The sequence below is a fragment of the Canis lupus genome, chromosome 1, assembly GCF_011100685.1.
Source record: "Canis lupus familiaris isolate Mischka breed German Shepherd chromosome 1, alternate assembly UU_Cfam_GSD_1.0, whole genome shotgun sequence".
NCBI lineage: Eukaryota > Metazoa > Chordata > Mammalia > Carnivora > Canidae > Canis > Canis lupus.
Window position 1 is genome coordinate 100745070 of NC_049222.1, and position 22583 is coordinate 100767652.

The following is a 22583-nucleotide window of genomic DNA, read 5'->3' on the forward strand; positions in this document are numbered from 1 at the left end:
CCAGGAATGTTTTGATGATGGGTGAACCACAGTAGTGCCAGAAGAGAGAGAAGAATCTGCTCTTGGTCAGATTCTGGAGTTCTTTTAAAAGATTTTATTTATTTATTCATGAGATACCCCGAGAGGCAGAGACATAGGCAGAGGGAGAAGCAGGCTCCCTATGGGGAGCCTGATGTGAGACTCAACCCAGGACCCCGGGATCACAACCTGAGCTGAAGGCAGAAGCTCAACCACTGAGCCACCCAGGGGTCCCCTGGATAGATTTTAAAGATAAAACCAAGAGTAGTTACTGCTGCATCATATGTGGCTGTGATTGAGCTTAAGGAGTGAAAACCCAGGTTTTTAATTTTTGCTATTCTCGTGTTTTTCATGAACGGGAAGAAAATCGGGAAGTCAAAGTAGGAAGATTTCAGAGGGCTCAGAAGTCGAGTTTTGGACGTGTTTGATTCTGAGATGTCTCAGGGTAGAGGTGTCAAATGGGTATCTGGGATGGAAGGTCTAGGGTTCTAGGAGAATTGGCTCGATTAGATTCCTACAGGGTGAGAATAGCCATCTGGGCTAGGTCAAGGCCTGATCAGATTTAGATTAGCCGTCATAGGTATGTTATTTTATTTTATTTTATTTTTTAATTTTTATTTATTTATGATAGTCACAGAGAGAGAGAGAGAGAGAGGCAGAGACATAGGCAGAGGGAGAAGCAGGATCCATGCACCGGGAGCCCGACGTGGGATTCGATCCGGGGTCTCCAGGATCACGCCCTGGGCCAAAGGCAGGCGCCAAACCGCTGCGCCACCCAGGGATCCCTATTTTATTGTATTTTAAAGATTTTTTAAGTAATCTCTACACCCAACATAGGGCTCCAACTTAGAACCCTGAAATCAAGAGTCCTGTGCTCCACTGATTGAGCCAGCCAGGTGCCTCTTAAGTATGTTATTTTAAATGGTCCCTGGTGTGAAAGGGGAGGACTGTTGCTTACTGGCAGAGGTAGTAGGGGAAAAAGTGTAGGCATTCTTGACATTTCCCTCCAGAAAGGAGACTTGACATTTGAAAGGGTTCTGCTCAGTGTCTGCATGAAGAAAATGTTGTAGGGCATGAGGATCTTGGCCTGGGATGGTGACCCACCAAGGCTGGAGTGCTGTAAAATCGCTACTGATGGATGACCTCACCTTCACTTTTGAACAGCCTGTCCTAAGAGAAGCACACATTGAAAAACTCTTCCAGTGCTAGGAGTGATTCCACTTCACTCAATCTTGCCAAAGACTTAAAATACCACAAATACCATATGATAGATTATTCCAGCCTTCTTAGGTTTTTGACTAAAATTTTCCACGGACAAACTCACTGGGAGCATCTTGCCTTACAAGAAGTTCCTACCAAAGCATTTCTCTAATATAAGTTGTTCTGACACAGGGGATGTTTCTGCTCACATGCCCTATACGTGACTTTTTTGAGTGTAGTGGAGGCAAAACTCTACCTGTAACCATCTTAGCTTGGACTCTTTTTTTTTTTTTTAATTGAAGTAGAATTGACACACAAAATTATGTTAGTTTCAGTGTACAAGACAAGTTCATACATTATTGGCTTGGACTTTTTAACCAAGAAACAGATTTTTTTTTTAAGATTTTATTTATTTATTCATGAGAGACACACAGAGAGGCAGAGACACAGGCAGAGGGAGAAGCAGGCTCCACGCAGGGAGCCCGATGCAGGACTTGATCCTGGGTCCCCAGGATCACACCCTCAGCTGAAGGCGGCGCTACACTGCTGAGCCACCCGGGCTACCCAAGAAACAGATTAATGAGAGAAAAATAGTTGATGTGTGCAACAAAGATGGGAGAAACCTAAATCAAAAGTAACTGAAAATGGTTCAGAATTCCAGTTTATATGGCATTTTCAATAAAGAGCAATAAGTTTGTAGGGAAATGGCAGGAAGAAAATTAGTATTAGACTTCCAAGGGCACCAGACTAGTAAGGTAAACACATGGGAGGAAACTAGTTTGCAGATTCTTTTCGTGCCAGTCTCTGGGCTGGTAAGGATCTGTCTCCAGTTAATGGAGAATTTATATCCTACTTTTAGGGAGAAAAAGGAGATTTTTATGTTTGCTGTTTTTTAATTGCCTTTAGCTCAAAATAATTTTTTATGTCAAAGATACATATTTTGGGATAATATATTCTGGTTTCCTTCTTGAACTAGAAAAGAGCCAGGGAAAAAAATTTGAATTACCTAAATTCCTAGATTATTCTAACTTTGTAACGTCTATCTAATTGATTTCATGAGAGAATTTAGCATTAATGTCTTGAAGAATCCATTGTAGGTAATGAGTTGATTTTTTCTTCCCTGCATTTAGATTGATCCCTTCCATGGGGTTTTTAAGACAATATTCACTGAAATTATTTTATGTAGGAACCAGTTCTCTTATGGAACCCTATTTGAGAAAGTCTGCTTAAGATTATGACCACACCAACTCCAGCTTAAAGGGGTAGGTTTACTCACACCAAGTCTCAATTCTCTGACACCACCTGGTATCCTACAGTTCAATTCAAATCTGACACTATTCACCAGGAAATAGCATCAGATCTCACAGGTTAAGGGTTTAGTCCTCTAGGGACACCTGGGTGGCTCAGTGGTTTAGGGCCTGCCTTTGGCTCAGGTAGTAATCCCTGAGTCCTGGGATGGAGTCCCACATCGGGTTCCCCACAGGGAGCCTGCTTCTCCATCTGCTTGTGTCTCTGCTTATCTCTATCTCTCATGAATAAATAAATAAATACTTAAAAAGAAATAAAAGGGGTTTAGTCCTCTAAGACTGTCTATCCATACCCCTTCAGACACCAGTCACACAAGCATGTCGTCGCTTGTGTTTCTAACCAACTGGCTATAGATAGGAGATTCCAACGACCCCCTCCTTTGGTTTGATTAATTTATTACAATGGCTCGCAGAACTCAGGGAAACATTTTACTTAATAGATTAATGTATAATCCCAAAACAGCCCTGTGGAAGAAATGCATAGGGCAAGGGCACAGAGGTTCCATGCCCTCTCCTGATGAACTGCTCTTCCTGAATCTCCACTAGTTCACCAAACCTGGAAGTTCTCTGAATCCTGTCCTTTTGGGTTTTGTGGAGTCTTCATTAAATGGGCATGATTGATTGAACTCAGTCTCCAGTCAGTCAGCTCTCTCCAGAGGCCAGGATATAGAAGTAAAAGTGCCAACCCTCTAATCACATGGTTGGTTTTCCTGGCAACCAACCCCCACCCTTAGATGCCTTCAAAAAGTCACCTCATTAACAAAAGAAAAGACATCTTTTCTCTCATCACTTAGGAAATACCAATGGTTTTAGGAGCTCTGTGCAGGGCACAGGAATAAAGATCAAATATATATTTCTTGTGAATCACAGTATCACTTTGACCTAGTAAATAATATACCTATGTTCATAGAAAATTCAGAGAACTTATGATCTGTGTTGCGACTTTATTTATGCCTTAGTGAATTTAAGTGTTTAAATGTTGTGATGTAAAACGAAGATGATTATGTATCTTGTGAATGTTACATTCTTTTATTGATATTAAAAAGCAGACACTCAACCACTGAGTCACTCAAGCTCCCCGATTCTATATTCTTAATATCATCTATATGCTTATTTTTCGATTTATGAGAGGATAGGCAAGAGTAATTTATACATTTGTACCGACAATTCTTTTCAGTTTTTTATATTTAAATTTATATTCAGTTTTAATATTTTATATATTTGAATTATAAGGAGGGATTGCCAGACTATATAAAATGCATGGGCAAACTCCATACAGTCTGTGATAAATGATCCTTCATTACAAAAATAGAGATAAGCTAAAAAGAATGGAATGAAATAAGACACAAATACTAATAAAAGGGTTGGAGTAGTTATATTAATATAAGAAATGGTCATATTACATTTACATTTCTTTTTTTTTTTTTTTTAAGATTTTTTATTTATTTATTCATAGAGACATAGCTAGAGAGAGAGGCAAAGACACAGCAGAGGGAGAAGCAGGCTCCATGCAAGGAGCCCGACGTGGGACTCGATCCCGGGTCTCCAAGATCACGCCCTGGGCTGCAGGCGGTGCTAAACCACTGCGCCACCGGGGCTGCCCTACATTTACATTTCTGAGAAAGTAATGTGACCAAAGATAACATAGGAGCATTTAAAATATTAGATAAGTAATTTAATCAAGAAAATGTAAGAATGCTAAATGTATTTGTTCATAAGAATAAGCCTTCAAAAATTATTTTTAAATATTATTTTTTTATTTTATTTTTTCCTTAAAGACTCATTTATTTATTTGAGAGAAAGGAGAAAGAGAAAGTGCACCCAAGTAGGAGTGGCAAAGGGAGAGGGAGAGAGAATCTCAAGCAGACTCTGTGCTGAACACAGAGCCTGATGTAGGGCTCTATCCCCTGACCCCAAGATCATGACCTGAGTGGAAACCAAGAGTCAGAAACTTAACTGACTGTGCCACCCAGAAACTCCTTAATTTTATTACTTTTTAAAGTAATCTCCACACCCAATATGGGGCTTGAACTCAAAATCCCGAGATCAAACATTGCATGTTCTATCACCTGAGCCAGCTGGGAGCCCCCCCCCAAATTATTTTAGTAATTAATAGACTAGATACAAAAACGGTAAGGGTATAGAAGACACCACGAACATCATCAGCTAACTTGATTCAATAGATATGCATAAAACATTGCTCTGGATTACAGCAGAATGCACATTATTTTCACCTACACATGGAATATTCAAGATAATAAACTAAATGCTGGGACATAAAATTAATTTCACTTATTTAAAAATTGAATTATACAGAAAATAGTCTCTAATTTCTAAATCATAAATTTTAAGCTACCCTACAAAACCACAGACATTTAAATTTTACAGGACACTTAAATTATCAAAAAGTAAGAGAAGACATGAGGAAAACCAATAAAGGATAAACTGGGAGCATAGTTTTGTAAAATAGGTGAGGGTGATTTAAATATAGCACTATAAAATGCAATACATGAAAATGGATAAACATATTCTAATTAAACTTGAAGACTTCTATTTCATATACCTCATGGCAGCCAAAATTTAGAATTAAGAAAGATTGAGAGAGGTTTGTCTTCTGGGGAAGATGGCAAAGTAGGAAGATCCTAAGCTCATCTTGCCCTATGGATACTCCTAGATAATATACACTTCAGTGTAAAAAAACAAAACAAACAAACAAACAGAAAATGACCCAAAGACTGATAGAACAGACTCTCCACGGGTAAATATAGAGAAGAGGCCACGTTGAAAGGGGTAGGAAGGACAGAGACACGGTAAGGAACCAAACCAACCCACAAGACTATGGGAGGGAGGGACACTGTAGGCAGAGAAGGGAGAGGAGCAGACTTCACACCAGGCACCCCAGACACCAGGAACCCACAATGGGAAAACTAATACCCATATTTGGCTTCGAGAACCAGAAGGGCTTAACTTCCTGAGTTCTTGAAATCAGGGATGGTTAACAACTGGAACTTTAAAAATAAATCAGTGACCTTGGAGGGCAATAGAAAACAGAGTCCCTGACCTTAAAGAGACAGCATAAAAACAACCCCATTGAGATACAGCATAGAAGCAGCAGTTTTAAAAATGCCTGATATGTACTGAAAGGAGATTTATTTGCTGGTTTCAGAATATGTGCTGGAGGTGCAGATTTTTTTTTTATTTTTTATGATAGTCACACAGAGAGAGAGAGGCAGAGACCTAGGCAGAGGGAGAAGCAGGCTCCATGCACTGGGAGCCCGACGTGGGATTTGATCCCGGGTCTCCAGGATCGCGCCCTGGGCCAAAGGCAGGCATTAAACCGCTGTGCCACCCAGGGATCCCTGGAGGTGCAGAATTTTCAGGAGACTGCTCCAAGGATTTTAAGAGTTGTCAGGTACCGTTTTCCTCTGCTGCACCCCCAAGCTAGTTACACAAACACCTGCAGGAACCACCACAGTATGAACCCTCTCCACGTAGCTTGCCATTGGCACACCCCACTCTCTCCAGTCCAGCCTCACTGGAGTCCCTCCAAAGTGGCTATAGGTTCCCTGCAATAGCAGACCAGTACAAACCCTGTTAGCACAATGTGTGTCATGCTGTCTGTGGACCTGCTCTACAGGAGTTCTCCAAAGTGACTTCAGTTGCTCTCCCACAAGCAGAACAACACAAACCTTGCTAACATGCCTGCATTCTCCAGCCGACCCACCCCTCCAACACTCCTTCTGCAGGATTCCATCAAAGGTGGTGCCACAAGCGTGGCAGGGTACAGGCAGTCTGGACAGGGGCCAGCACCACTACAAAGTGACTTCTGTCCTGGGGAGAAGGAAAGATAACCACACATACCAGCTTGACTGTGGCCCCAGCACTGGGTTGGGGCAGACATTTGGGCTTATTTTAGGCCACACCCACCACTGACGGCCTCTCTGGACGAAACAGTGTCCCACTATTCATTGTGACTGCAGCTCTGGCAAATGCCTGGTCTGACTCAACTTAAGCCAAGGTGGCCCCAGACTGCTCCATTAACAATAAAGGGACCAAATTCTGCTCACAATAGTCAGAGAACATTTGCAGATTTACTGAACTGAAGGCAAAAATGGCTCAGCCAGCCACAACAGTAGGGTGCACATAGCACACGTAGGGGACACTGCTGAGGCATCATGGTCTGGTGAATAGGTGACATTGCACTGCAGGGCATGACAGGACCTCTTCATAAGGAATACATCACCATTAAACCAGCCCTAGAAGAAATGTTAAAGGGAACTCTTTTAAGTGGAAAGGAAAAACTGTAAACGGGACTAGGAAAAGTAGGAAGATCAAAAGCAGTAAAGTTAAGTATATCTATAAAAATCAGTAAAGGGATTCAGAAAATAAAAGGATATAAAGTATGATTCCATAGACTTAAAATGTGGAGTGGAGGGAAGAGGATTAAAGAATGAGTTCAAACTTGTGACTCTCAGCTTAATATGGACTGTTATATGCATAAGATATTATATATAAACCTAATGGAAACCAAAAATGAAAAACCTGTAATAGATATGCAAAAATGGGGAGGAGGAAGAGGGGAGAAATCTGAGCGTATAACTAAAAAAGCCAGAAAATAATGAGAGCAGAGAGCAAGGGAAGAAAGGAACAGAGAAGAACTACAAAAATAATCACAAAACAAGTAACAAAATGGCAAGAAGTACATACCTATCAGCAATTATGTTGAATGTAAATGGATCAAATGCTTCAATCAGAAGACTTAGGATGATGGATTGGGTACAAAAACAAAAGCAAGGCTCAAACTGTATACTGCCTATAAGAGACTCATTTTTTACTTCAAAATACGTACAGATTGAAAGGGAAGGGCTGGAAAAGCATTCATCACATAAATGGAAGTGCAAAGAAAGCCAGGGTACCAATACTTATGTTGGACAAAATAGGCTTTAAAACAAATTCTGTAACAAGACATAGCAAGGCACTGTATAATTATAAAGAGAATAATCTAACAAGAAGCTATAATAATTTTAGTTATTTATAAACCCAACATGTGAACACCCAAATACATAAAGCAGCTAATAGCAAACATAAAGGGAATAATTGATAGTAATAAAATAATAGTAGAGGATTTTAATATCCTAATTACATTGATGGACAGATCAAACAAAGTCAAGGAAACAGTGACTTTGAATGATACATTGGACTAGATGTATCTAACATATATTCAGAACATTCCATCCTGAAACAACAATGTATTTTCTATTCAAGTGTATGTGGAACATTATCCAGAAGAGATCATGTTAGGCCACAAAACAAGTCTCAACAAATTCTTAAAAAAAAAAAAAAAAAAAAAGATTTTATTTATGTGAGAGAGAGTGAGAGCCAGAAAGATCAAAGAAGGAGAAGCAGACTCACTGCTGAGCCAAGAGCCTGAAGCAAGGCTGGATCCCAGGACCCCGAGATCAGGACATGAGCCAAAGGCAGGTGCTTAACCGACTGAGCCGCCCATGTGCCCCTCAACAAATTCAAAAAGTGTAGTCATACCGTGCATCTTTTCTGACTGCAATGCTCTGAAACTAAAAATAAATCACAAGAAAAAAATCTGTAAAGAATACAAACGAATACACAGAGGTTAAATAACATCCTACTCAACAATGTATTGGTCAACCAAGAAATCAAAGAGGAAATAACAAAATACATAGAGACAAATGAAAACGAAAACACAATGGTCAAATCTTTTGAGATGCAGCAAAAGTTGTCCTAAGAGGGAATTTTATAGCAATACAGGTCTACCTCAAGCAGCAAGAAAAATCTCATATAAACAACCTAATCTTGGGATCCCTGGGTGGCTCAGTGGTTTAGTGCCTGCCTTTGGCCCGGGGTGCGATCCTGGAGTCCCAGGATCGAGTCCCGCGTCGGGCTCCCGGCATGGAGCCTGCTTCTTCCTCTGCCTGTGTCTCTGCCTCTCTCTGTCTCTCTGTCTATCATGAATAAATAAATAAATCTTAAAAAATAAATAAATAAAAATAAACAACCTAATCTTATACCTAAGGGAGCTAGAAAAAGAACAAACAAAACCCCAAACCAGTAAAAGGAAAGAAATGATAAAAATTAGAGCAGAAATACAATAGAAATAAAAAAAATAGAACAGATCAATGAAACCAGGAGCTTGCTTCTTTGAAAAGATGAACAAAACTGATAAACTTTTAGTCACACTTACCAAAAATAAAATTAGGGGCACCTGGGTTCAGTTGGTTAAGCATCTACCTTCAGCTCAAGTCATGATCCCAGGGTCCTGGGATTGAGTCCCACATCAGGCTCCCTGCCCTGCAGGGAATCTGCCTCTCCCTCTGCCACCCCCCAATCATATCATATCCATTCTCTCTCTCTCTTTCCCCCTCTCCCCTCTCTCCCTTCCCCTCTCCCCCCTTACCCTCCCTCTCTCTCTCAAGTAAATAAAGTCTTTAAATTTTTTTTAGAGAACAAAAATTAAAAAGGGAGAGAGGATTCACACAGAATCAGAAACGAAAGAAGAGAAATAATAACCAAAACCTCAGAAATACAAAGGATTTTAGGAATATTATGAAACATTATATGCCAACAAATTGGATAATCTAGAGGAGATAGATAAATTACTAGAATCATATAACCTCCCAAAACTGAACCAGGAAGAAATAGGAAATTTGAACACACTGATTACCAGCTTTGAAATTGAATCAGTAATCAAAAATCTCTGGACAAAGGAAAGTTCAAGACCAGATGGCTGCACAGGTGAATTCTACTAAACATTGAAAACAGAGTTAATGCTTACTCTTCTCAAACTGTTCCATAAAACAGAAGAGGAAGGAAAGCTCCCAAATTCATTGTACAGGCTAGAATTACTCTGGTACCAAACCAGATAAAGACAATACAAGAGAGAGAGACAGAGAGAGAGAACTATAGGCCAATATCTCTGATGAACATAGGTGCAGAAATTCTCAAGAAAATACTAGTAAACTGAACCCAACCAAACATTTTAAAACATCATTCACTATGATAAAGTGGGATTTATTCCTGGGATACAAGGTGGTTCAATATTTGCAAATAAATCATTGTGCTACATCATATCAACAAGAGAAAAGATAAAAACCATGCAATCATTTGAATAGATGTAGAAAAAGTGTTTGACAAAATACAGCATCCACTCATGCTAAAAACCCTCAACAAAGTAAATTTAGAGGAAATATACCTCAACATGATAAAGGTCATATCTAGAAAACTCACAGTTACCATACTCCATGGTGAAAAACTGGGAGCTTTCTCCCCTAGGATCAGGAGCAAGAGAAGCATGTCTACTGCCAACCACTTTTATTCAAAATAGTACTGGAAGTCCCAACCAAAGCAATGAAGACAGCAAAATAAAAGGCATCCAAATTGGTAAGAAAGAAGTAAATCTTTCACTATTTGCAGAGGATGTAATACTTGATATAGAAAACCCAAAAGACTCCACCAAAAAACTACTGGAATTGACAAATGAATTCAGGAAGATCACAGAATACAAATCTATTGCATTTTTATGCACTAATAATGAAGTGGCATAAAGAAAAAATAAGACAATCTCATTTTATGATTGCACCAAAAATAATAAAATGCCTAGGGATGCTCTTAACCAAGGAGGTGAAAGACCTATACTATGAAAACTGTAAAATACTGACGAAATAAAGTGAAGATCCCTGAAACAAATGGAAAGATACCACATGTTCATGGATTGGGAGAATAAATATTGTTTGTTTGTTTGTTTGTTTTTTGAGAATAAATATTGTTAAAATGTTCCTATTACCTAAAGCAATCTACACATTTAATGCAATTCTTATTAAAAAACAACAGCATTTTTTTAAAGATTTTATTTATTTATTCATGAAAAACACACACAGAGAGAGGCAGAGATACAGGCAGAGGGAGAAATTAAATCAGGGGCTCAGTCCCAGATTCTGGGATCAGGACATGAGCCAAAGGCAGACGCTCAACCGCTGAGCCACGCAGGCGTCCCCCCCAACAGCATTTTTCACAGAACTAGAACAAATAATCCTAAAATTTGTATGGCACCACAAAAGACCCCAAGTAGCCAAAGCAATCTTGGAAAAGAAGGATAAAAATGGAGGTATCACAATCACAGATTTCAAGATATACTACACAGCTCTAGTAATCAAAACATTATGGTACTGGCAGAATAATAGACATATAGATCAATGGAACAGAATAGAGAGCTCAGAAATAAACCCACTACTGTACAGTCAATTAATCTTCAACTCAGGAAGCAAAAATATCCAAAGAGAAAGACTTTTTAACAAATGGTGTTGGTGGGATGCCTGGGTGGCTCAGTGGTTGAGTGTCTGCCTGTGGCTCAGGGCATGATCCTGGAGTTCCGGGTTCAGGATCGAGTCCCACATCGGGTTTCCTGATAAAATCTTTGAAGAAAAAAAATGGTGTTGGGACACCTGGGTGGTTCAGTGGTTGAGCATCTGCCTTTGGCTCAGGGCATGATCCCGGAATCCAGGATTGAGTCCTGCATTGGGCTCCTTGCAGGAAGCATGCTTCTCCCTCTGCCTGTGACTCTGCCTCTCTCTGTGTGTCTCTCATGAATAAATAAATAAAATCTAAAAAAAAAAAAAAAAAAAAGGTGTTAGGAAAACTGAACAAGTATATGCAAAACAACGATCACTTTCGTACACCATATGCAAAAATAAACTCAAAATGAATGAAAGACCTAAATGGAAGACCTGAAATAAAAATCCTAGAAGAGAGCAGCACAGTAGTAATTTCTCTGACTTTGGCCATAGCAACATTTTTCTAGATATGTCTCCTAATGCAAGGGAAGCAAAAACCAAAATAAAATACTAGGACTACATCCAAGCAAAATGTTTCTGCGAAGCAAAGTAAACAATAAAGGGTTAGTATCTAAAATATATAAAGAACTTGTATAACTCAACACCAAAACCCAAATAATTTAGTTAAAAAATGGGCAGAAGACACGAACAGACATTTCTCCAAAGAAGACATCCAACTAGCCAATGGGCCCATAAAAGGCTGCTCAACATCATTCATCATCAGGGAAATGAAAATAAATAAACTACAATGAGTGATCACCTTACACCTGTCAGAATGGCTAAATTAAAAAACACAAGAAACAACAAGTGTTGGTGAGGATATGGAGGAACAGGATCCCTTGTGCACTGTTGGTGGGACTGCAAGCTGGCAAGGTGATATATATATATATCTATCTCCAAAGGAATATTATTCAGCCATAAAAAAAGAATGAAATCATGACACATGCAATAATATGAATGGATCTAGAGAGTATATTGCCAAGTGATATTGGTAGAGAAAGACAAATACCATATGATTTCACTTTTATGTGGATCTTAAGAAAGAAAACAATGAAACAGAAAACAAGACTCTTAAATATAGAGAACGAACATGGTTACCAGATGGGAGATGGTGGGAAAGCTGAAGAGGATTAAGAGTACACTTACCATGATGAGCACTGAGAATTGTGTAGAGTTGTTGAATCACTATATTGTCCATGTGAAACAATTATATTGGAATGGGGGGGTTGATATCTCCAATGTCTAAAATTGTGAAAAGATCAACACATAGTCCATACAAAAAAATAGTATTAATCAGAGCAAGAAATAAGACTAGTCTAAATGGGCAAAACATGAGTGGTCAATGGAAGGGGGAACCTAAGTGGCCATTAGACATATGAAAAGATAAGCACACTTAAATTTAGAAATTCATGCCAAGTACAACTGTCTTTACAGAACACATAATAGAGTGTAAAGATGAACTCATCTGAAAACTTTACTAGAACTAACTCACAAATGTAGATACAAATAGCCCTGAGATAATATTAATAATGTTCAGCAGCGTATAAAATGTACTGTATACCGGGATCCCTGGGTGGCGCAGCGGTTTGGCGCCTGCCTTTGGCCCAGGGCGCGATCCTGGAGACCCGGGATCGAATCCCACGTCAGGCTCCCGGTGCATGGAGCCTGCTTCTCCCTCTGCCTGTGTCTCTGCCTCTCTCTCTCTCACTGTGTGCCTATCATAAATAAATAAAAAATTAAAAAAAAATGTACTGTATACCATAATCAAGAGAAAGATACTCCAGTGATGCCAGGTTGCTTTAATATTATGAAAAGAAACAATGTTATCGGGATCCCTGGGTGGCGCAGCGGTTTGGCGCCTGCCTTTGGCCCAGGGCGCGATCCTGGAGACCCGGGATCAAATCCCACGTCGGGCTCCCGGTGCATGGAGCCTGCTTCTCCCTCTGCCTGTGTCTCTGCCTCTCTCTCTCTGTGACTATCATAAATAAATTAAAAAAAAAATTAAAAAAAAAAAAAAGAAACAATGTTATCTAACATGAGCTGCTTAAAGAAGAAAACGTATCAATTTGTGCAGAAAAATCACTAGCATAAATGAATGTAATAGTGCTATGTATAGGTTCTATCCCTTTACATATAAGACATGTATAAGAACTCATGTAAGATGTAGATATAGATGTGTATAAACTGTAGTCTGTATGTCAAAAATATGTAGAACACAAAAATTGAATGATGAAATTTTTACAGATCAATTCTATAGCATCACGTAGTAAAAATCTTAGGAATGAATATGATGAAATCTGTTTAAGTTCTTCCCTTAGGGACACTTGGATGGCTCAGCAGTTAAGTGTCTGCCTTCAGCTCAGGGCATGGTCTTGGAGTCCCGGGATCAAGTCCCACATAGGGCTTCCTGCATAGAGTCTGTTTCTCCCTCTGCTTAAGTCTCTGCCTCTCTCTCTCTGTGTCTCTCATGAATAAATAAATAAAATATTTTAATAATATATTTTTAAAAATAAGTTCTTCCTTTAACACTTATTTCCAAATACCTTATTGAAAACCACAAAGTTGGAGATCCCTGGGTGGCTCAGCGGTTTAGCGCCTGCCTTTGGCCCAGGGCGTGATCCTAGAGTCCCAGGATCGAGTCCCGAGTCAGGCTCCCTGCATGAAGCCTGCTTCTCCCTCCTGTATCTCTGCCTCTCTCTCTATGTCTATCATAAATAAATAAATAAATAAATAAATAAATAAATAAATAAATAAATCTTAAAAAAAAAGAAAAGAAAACCACAAAGTTGTGCTCACTTCGGCAGCACATATACTAAAATTGGAAAACCACAAAGTTGTCTGAATATTACTGAAAACTTCATTGTTGAAACCTACAAACACTTCTGCTGAGAGAAGTTGAAGGTGTCCTAAATAAATAGTATGATATTTTCCATAGAACTCAGTGGCTTAACTGTTTCTCCCTAGAAGTGTATAGTATCTCAGTCTTCAATATTAAGGAATACTGTCCTATTGGACACGGAATCTGGTGACAGTCAGGAATTTAGTCTGAGCTTCCATTGACTACACAGATCTACCTGAGGCTCAGTTTACCTTAGTGTGACAGTTGGAGAGGTTTGGGAGGGGGGTGAGTTTCTAGTTCCCACAGGAGATGACCACTTGGAACCCTCTGAATCGAGAGTGCAGGCTAAAAGGATGTGGGTGATCCACAATTGCTTTCTTTCCTCCATTGTGATGGGTTTGAAGTGGTATTGGGAGAGTGACCAGAGGATAGCATATAGTTCCTCAGACAACAATCCCAACCACCCTGTGTTTTGGATACTACTATTTTCCCTCACATCAGCAATAAGGAAATGGAGGCATAGACAGGTGAGGCTTCCTGTCCAAGGACCAGAATCAATAATGGGGTTACTTGCTGTAAACCCAGGTAGCTTCCCTCTAGAGCTCAGGCCCAGAAGTCAGATGCCATCTGCCAGATTCCATTTTCAGTTTGAACCCAAACACCATATGGTTGGTTATAATTCAAGCTCAATGTTGGTGAATTTGAACATAAAATACAGTAGAAATGTGCTACAAAATTTGAAATGAAGTCCACCCTAAGCTGCTATTTAGTCCTGAGGAAAAAATATTTCTTAAATTGTAAATCTTGAGTCATCTTGCTTAGAAAAACATATCCTTAGTGCAACAGGCTACCCCAAATGTATAACAGCATTTTGTATGTTTGATTTTTTTTTCCTGAGATAATTTTGAGTGTCACAGATTGTACATGCTATGCCATTCTGAAAATTTTTAATCATTCCTGTTAAGGCTACTTGTTGGTCTGGGGTATGTGTGTTTGAATTTTGATAGATAGTGTCTTTAACTCTGCAAATTGACAACCTGGACTCACTTTCCACTACATGGTACATAAGAGCTCAGGTTTGTGGTGATGAGGACCATATCCAGCCCTCGCTATGCACCTTGCACCATTTTTAGTGCTTTATATATAACATCATCAAGATATATGAACTACTTTTTCCTGCTATCTTAATGAGTGCAGTGTTATGTGTGAGGAATATTTAAATATCTTCACAGAGTTCTGCCAGGGAGGTTTTGTGTTCATTTTTCATTTTATATCACGGAGGTAAAACTGTTCCCCTTGTGTCCCAAATTAGGAGGAGTGAAGCACACCTGGGTGGCTCAGGGGGTTAAGTGTGTGACTCTTGGTTTCAGCTCAGGTCCTGTTCTCAGGGTCCTGGGATCCAGCCCTGGGTTGGGCTCCATGCTCAGTGGGAGTCAGCTTGTGGATTCTCTCTCTTTCCCTCTACCCCTCCTCCTGCTCATGCTTTCTCTCATAGATAGATAGATAGATAGATAGATAGATAGATAGATAGATATTTTAAAACAGTTAGGAGGGGTGAGGCTGGTATATACAAATCCTGAACCTCCAAAATAGCCAGATACAGTTCATTCATGCTTAGGATATGGGCCACCTGCTGGAGACTTGAGAAGGAGGCTTGAACTGCAAAATGTAGCTTAGGAGTGACTGGCAGGCTCAGCATACTTTAGGCTTTCAATAAATGATTCCTTTGCCTTCTACATTATTACCACCTGGCTTCCTTTCTGAGCCCTGTGGAATGGTGGTTACTACAATACCCAGAAGGTTGTACATGGTGAGGTGTCAGTTCCTGGCCAGTGATGGCCCAGGAGAGGGGGTCAGGCTGTGAGGGCACAGCATGTGTGTTATCAATAATATAACAGCCTCCCAAAGCTATCGATGTTCTGATCCCTTGAACCTCTGGATATGTTAACTCATGTGGCAAAAGGGACTTTATGTGTGTGATTAAGTATATTAACATGAGAGATCATCCAATGGGCCCAGTGTAGTCACAGGAGGATAGAGTCAAGATTTCAGGAAGTAGGGAAGCCTGGGTGGCTCAGTGGTTGAATGTCTGCCTTCCACTCAGCATGATCCCAGGATCCCGGATCAAATCCCATATCCGGCTCCCTGCATGGAGCCTGCTTCTCCCTCTGCCTGTGTCTCTGCCTCTGCCTGTGTGTCTGTCATGAATAAATAAATAAATCTTTTTTAAAAAAGATTTCAGGAAGTAAACAGGTCAGAGTGATAATAATTGCTGACTCTAAAGACAGAGGAAGGGGGCAAGGAGCTAAGGAATGCAGGAGGTCTTCAGAAATTGGGAAAGGTAGGAAAACAAATTCTTCTGAGGAACTGCCAGACAGAACACAATTCTGAGGACATCTTGATTTTATCCTAGTGAAGCCCATTTTGGATTTATAATCTTTACAAGTATAAGAAGATAAATTTGTGTTAACTTAAGCCACAAAGCTGGTTATGATTTGTTACAGCAGCTATAGGAAACTAGTAGTGTGCAGCAGAGAATTGAAAGAAGGCTGAGGGTACCTGAAATATGCATGTAGTTCTGGGTGCCTGCAATTGAAGAAAAGGTCCAGATGGGGAGACCTTCTGGCAGGAATGGAGGCTTTCCTTTGGCAATTAGGGCTTAGAGGTTTGGGACAAGATGGGATCCTGGGTGTATTGACAAGCGTTCTCTCCACGTTGTATGCAGAGTGACATGTGAGGAGACTGGTGTGATGTCTGTGGTGTGAGTGAGAAGAGTCACGGTAGGTAGCTGAAACTATGAGGGAGGTGTGGTCTGAGAAGTGATCTGCACGAGAGGAGTGTAAACTGATGGTCCTGCATCCCCATTCTTGGAGGCTTCCATGAGAATAGTGAGCCCAGGTTTATGTCTAGGGGGTATGATTTAGGGTACCCCAGGGGGATTGGCTGGCAAGTAGGGAGTGGGTAAGCATGACATTGTTATGGGTGGATAGAGTGGGGATACTCAGTCAAGAAACTTCCCTGGACCTTGCTGGCCATGTCATTGCAGGGCTGTGTGATCTCTGAGGACGTGTTTGTGTACTTCTCCTGGGAAGAATGGATGCTCCTTGATGATTCTCAGAGACTTTTATATCAGGATGTGATGCTGGAGAACTTTGCACTTTTAGCCTCACTGGGTAAGGTCTGCATGCCAATACCATCTGCTTTCTCTTTTTTCTCCAGAGACTGCTCTGTCCTTCCCATGGTCAGATCATAGGCACTGCTTCCTTACCTGATCTACCAGGGTAGATGCTATGGGTGTCAGGAGTGTTCTCACCTCTTAGCTAGCCAGTCCTAAAGCCATGCAGCAAAGGAATTGGGAGTTACAAGGTGTGGTTTGCCCAGTCAACCCCACAGTCTTGGTCATTTTCAAGCCTGTTGAATCTGTCCAGAATTAGGGTACCTCTGTGCCTAAGGTTCTGCTCCCTTTCTCCAGGTGACATTTTCTGGGACTTAATTTTTTTTTTTAAGATTTTATTTATTTATTCATGAGAGACACAGAGAGGCAGAGACATAGGAAGAGGGAGGAGAAGCAGGCTCCATGCAGAGAGCCCAGTGTGAGACTTGATCCTGGGACTCCAGGATCATGCCCTGAGCCAAAGGCAGATGCTCAACCACTAAGCCACTCAAGCATCCCATCTGGAACTTAATTGTACCAGGAGTTATAGGCACTCACATAGTCACTACTTAAGGGGACCTTTGTGCTGTTTCTCCAAAACCTTCCTTCAAGGTTTAAAAAAAAAAAAAATTTAAAAGACTTTATTCATTTTAGAGAGAGAAACAGAGAGAGCATGAGCAGGGAGAAGGGGTAGAGGGAGAGAGAGAATACCAAGCAGATTCCACACTGAATGCAGGGCCCTATGATCCCATGACCCTGAATCATGATCTGAGTCAAAACCAAGAGGCAGAAACTCAACCAACTAGCCACCCAGTTGGCACACACCCCCCCCGCCAAGGGTTTTTTTTTTTTTTTTTGTAATTTTTTTTTTAAACTTAGGGAGTGTTCAGTGTTATAGGATGCTCACCTGTCCTATGTCTCCCTTAGGAATTGCATCCTCACGATCTCACTTAGTCACACAACTGAACCCAAGGGAAGATCCCCAGATGCCTGAACAGGTGAATATGAACCCAGCCACAGAGAGAGAGGCTCAGAAGGGACCTGGACCTGGTGAGTAGATATGAGGAAAGGGGATATCAAGATTGGATTCAAAACTATATTAACTTTTCACACCAGTGTTCAGCTTCAAGGCTGGTGGCTACACAAAATTTCTACCCATCCTTCTCCATTCTTGACATTGTAGCTTATCTCCTGTCTGACTTCTAGCCGCTTGCCATCTTCCATCAGCCCTATACCCAGGCCACACTCCTGCTCAGTCTACATTGTTCTTCAGCATTGGCCTACACTTAATGTGTCATGAGATGCACACATATCCCTAAATAATCCTTGAGCACCAGCTATACACCTGTAAGTGGACCTTCCTGGGCCTGCACCTGCCCTTCTGCATAGCACTTGCTGGTCTTCACAGCCAGATACCTACTGGAAGCCACTTGCTGTACTCTATCCCCATATCCCTGTCTTCAAGAGGCCCCTTTCATTCAGTGACCTTCAGAGACCCAGTTCTGCATTGCATCTCCTTCCTCAACCCATCCCTAGCTCTCTTGTCCTATAAACAGTCCCTCTGATGTGTTCCTGGGTGTGTCATACACACATTGACAACAGGGTTGCCCCTCCACAGAAGTCTAACATGCACATCAGCAGTACTTGTCTGCTTTCAGGTTGTCGGTGTGCAGTGGAGGACGAGCAGAGTGTTTCTTTAGAGGGAATGTCACAGGTCAGGACTCCTGTGGCCAGTCTGAAGACCCACCCATGTGACGGATCTGGCTCCAGACTGAGAGGAATCTTACACCTGCCTGAACATGAGGTGGGAGAAGCCCGGCTGAAACCACAGCCATGTGGGGCAAGTTGGAAACACTTCTGGCTCAGTGCGAATCTTCATCAGCGCCACACTGGAGAGAAATCCTTCAGAGGAGGTGAGGGCAGGGACTCCATGAAAAGCCACCAATTCTGTGTACCAGAGAAGACCTTTGTGTATGGTGAGGGTAGAGTGGGCTTTCCAGCCACCTCCAGCCTTCACCTGCACCAGGTTCCCCATGTGAGCCCTAAGCCCCACAAGAGCACCAGGCTTGGGGGAGCCCTTCACTCTAGACAGCAGCAGCAGCACAGATGCATCGAATGTGGGAAATTATTCACCCGCAAGGACACACTTACTCGGCACCAGAGAATCCACACTGGAGAAAGGCCTTATGCATGCAGCAAATGTGGGAAGTTCTTTAGTCAGAGCTGTGACCTCTTTAAACACAAGACCATCCACACTGGAGAAAGGCCTTATGAATGCAGTGAATGTGGGAAGTTCTTTCGACAAATCTCTGGCCTTATCGAACACAGGCGAGTTCACACTGGAGAAAGACTCTATCAGTGCAGTAATTGTGGAAAATTCTTTAGTAGTAAGTCTAACCTCATTAGACACCAAGAAGTTCACACAGGAGCAAGGCCTTATGTATGTAGCACATGTGGGAAAGAGTTCAGCCGCAAACATACACTTGTTCTGCACCAGAGAACTCACACTGGAGAAAGGCCTTATGAGTGCAGTGAATGTGGGAAGGCCTTCAGCCAGAGTTCCCACCTCAATGTACATTGGAGAATTCACAGCAGTGATTATGAGTGCAGCAGATGTGGGAAAGCCTTTAGCTGCATCTCTAAACTTGTTCAGCACCAGAAGGTTCACTCTGGAGAAAATCCTTATGAGTGCAGCAGATGTGGGAAAGCCTTTACCCAAAGGCCAAATCTTATTCGGCACTGGAAAGTTCATACTGATGAACGGCCTTATGTGTGCAGCAAATGTGGAAAAGAGTTCAACCGTAAACACACACTTGTTCTCCACCAGAAGATTCATACTGGAGAAAAGCCTTAATACTACATCAGATATGGGAAATCCTTTAGCCAGTGCCCCCAACTTACTGTTCACTTGAGAATTCCTAGCGGTGATTATGGGTGCTAAGAACATGAGACAGCCTTTACCCAAAGACCAGATCTTATTCAGCCCTGAAAAGTCCACACTGGAGAAAGGCTGTAGCGGTACAGGGAAGGTGCCATCTCCTTATTCAGCCCAATAGCTCTCCCCAGAGTGAAGTTCTGAGAGTATGCCATCATTTAAAAGTAGTACCTCATAGACACAAACATCTGTGCTAGGGAGATTCCTTGTGAGAGCCTGCTATGTCTGGTACTTTCAGGAGCTGTGTTGTACATTGTACACTGCTGAGTCCCTTTGCCAGTGGCAAGAGCTGACCTGCTGTTACCATCTGGGGGAGTCTCCGAGTGCATGTCAGTCACCCTGGCATGCTCAGGCAGGCAGACTTCTTTGCTATCTCCACAGGCTTTATAAGGAGTCGTGATTGGCCTCCATGTCCCATGCCCCCTTCTGTCCGAGTTAGGCATGGAAAGAATCAGCACACAGGATAGGTTTTCCAGGTAGCTTGCAAAAGTTGCTTTTCATGGACTTTTTCATTTGCCCCCTTCTGTCTGAGTTAGGCATGGAAAGAATCAGCACACAAGATGCGTTTTCCAGGTAGCTTGCAAAGGTTGATTTTCATGGACTTTTTCATCTTGTGTGAGACTCCTGTGGATGTATACAGTCTCATGTCCTCTAGCCTTGGAACCACAAACCTCACATCACTCATGTTTCTACAATAATGAAGTACTTCTTCTTTGAGCTGTTTTTAATCTGGAAGGTCCTGCTCATTGTGTGTAGTGTTGAGAACACAGTTGTATTCTAACTACATGAAAGGATAAAGTTGTAAGAGTCCTCAGTTTTCCATGTCTCAAAGAGGAGACTATGATGGCAGAAAAAAGCTCTCACTCCAGGTTTGGCCTAATTTGTGTTGCTACCCAAGGTCTTTTAGGAAAGACCTAAAAGGAAGCTTTGTGAGGCCTTTCATGACAGCCTGGGTGCTAGTTTAATTTGTGGGTCCATAAGTAACTATGTGGAGATGTGGTTGTGACAATCTCCAGTGCATCTAGAAGCAGAATGAGTTTGGTCCCTTTTCCCCTGGACTGTTCATATCACCAAGAACTGTTAAAAGGAGACTGGCCTCTGGTACCTGACAGGGAGCCTGAGTTCAGAATTCAGTAGACCGGTGTCACTGGTGGGAAAACCTACAGGAGCCAGGTGGGAACTGTAATGGATACAGAAACCAAAGTGTGACTAATAAAGAGTTAGAGACATTGCAGCACAGTAGAAGGTACCGTGAAAGGTACCAGGTGCTCACAGTATTCCCATACTGTAGTGAACAGGATGAGAAGAGCACAGAAATTTTCAGGACTTCCAGAGCTATGTCTCCTGTGGTCAAGATCACTTGCAGACAAATAATCTAAATATTTTGTGGATTCCCTTCAACTCGAGATGCCTCAGGTCAGAACTATTTCTATGCTAGCAGGAAACTGGGTGACAGAAAGGAGATCTGGGATTCTAGGGATGTAGTTTTTGTGACTTATTCAATGTTCTTAGTAACTCATATAGAAACCACTTTCATTAGTTGCCAATTTATGCTGCCACTGAGGCAGGACTACTCCCAAGATGCTAGGACAGAGATGATGGAGTAAACAGGGTTGCCTATAGGATTTAATTTGTCTTTTTCCTGTTTTCCTAAGGAGGACTCTTATTTATTTGAGAACTCTCTTCTAACATAGTCATTTTGTAAGTTTCCCTGTAATTCCCTGTAATGTGCAGCATTCCCCACATTTTGATATATTGTGCCTTTGTTTCTAGAATTGGTTTAAAATTGCACTAAAAAGGGTAGCCCTGGTGGCCCAGTGGTTTAGCGCCACCTTTGGCCCGGGGTGTGATCCTGGAGACCCAGGATCAAGTCCCACATCTGGCTCCCTGCGTGGAGCCTGCTTCTCCCTCTGCCTGTGTCTGCCTCTCTCTCTCTGTCTGTGTCTGTCATGAATAAATAAATACAATCTTAAAAATAAAATAAAATAAAATTGCACTAAAAAATATCTAGCTTTATTTCTAGTGACTTCTGAGTATCTGGCTTTGACACTCTGTTAAGATAAGGCCCGTGGGATTTATTTTTTTTTTTAAAGATTTTTTTTTAATTTATTTATTCAGAGAGCGAGATTGAGAGGCAGAGACACAGGCAGAGGGAGAAGCGGGCTCAATGCAGGGAGCCCGACGCCGGCCTCGATCCCGGGTCTCCAGGATCACACCCCGGGCTGCAGGCGGCACTAAACCGCTGCACCACCGGGGGTGCCCGGCCCATGGGATTTATTATGTATTGTTTAATATCCAAAAATTGGGCAGCCCAGGTGGATCAGCGGTTTAGTGCCACCTTCAGCCTGGGGCGTGATTCTGGAGACCCAGGATTGGGTCCCACATTGGGCTCCTTGCGTGGAGCCTGCTTCTCCCTCTGCCTGTGTCTCTGCCTTTCTCTCTCTCTCTCTCTCTCTCTCTCTCTCTCTGTGTGTCTGTGTGTGTGTCTCAAGAATAAATAAATAAAATCTTTTAAAAATAATAATAATAATAATATCCAAAAATTTCCTGACCATACCAAGTCCCAGTTTGTTTTGCTGATGGTTTCCAACTGGCATAATGGTTAGATAGTCCAGCTTGACTGTATTACCAGAAATACATAAAAACCTCCTACTGGGATCTTCTGACTCTCTGGAAGCCAGGGTTCATCACTCACATATTTGTGGCTTAATCTGGGAGAGTGTGTGAATAAGAATCTGGGAAACTGCCTGGATATTTGACTCCAATA

At 41.6% G+C, this 22583-nt stretch overlaps 1 protein-coding gene across 1 annotated transcript in view; it reads left to right on the top strand.

Moving 5' to 3' along the window:
- LOC102152916 (zinc finger protein 671) overlaps window positions 1-21956 on the top strand; it is a 62182-nt gene extending 40226 nt beyond the window's left edge. The window contains exons 5-7 of the mRNA XM_038525518.1: window positions 16774-16900; window positions 17809-17931; window positions 18540-21956. Of these exons, the coding sequence (XP_038381446.1) occupies window positions 16774-16900; window positions 17809-17931; window positions 18540-19735 (1446 nt within the window). The 3' untranslated portion in view covers window positions 19736-21956. The remainder of the gene's footprint in view (window positions 1-16773; window positions 16901-17808; window positions 17932-18539) is intronic.
- Window positions 21957-22583: the final 627 nt, after the last annotated feature.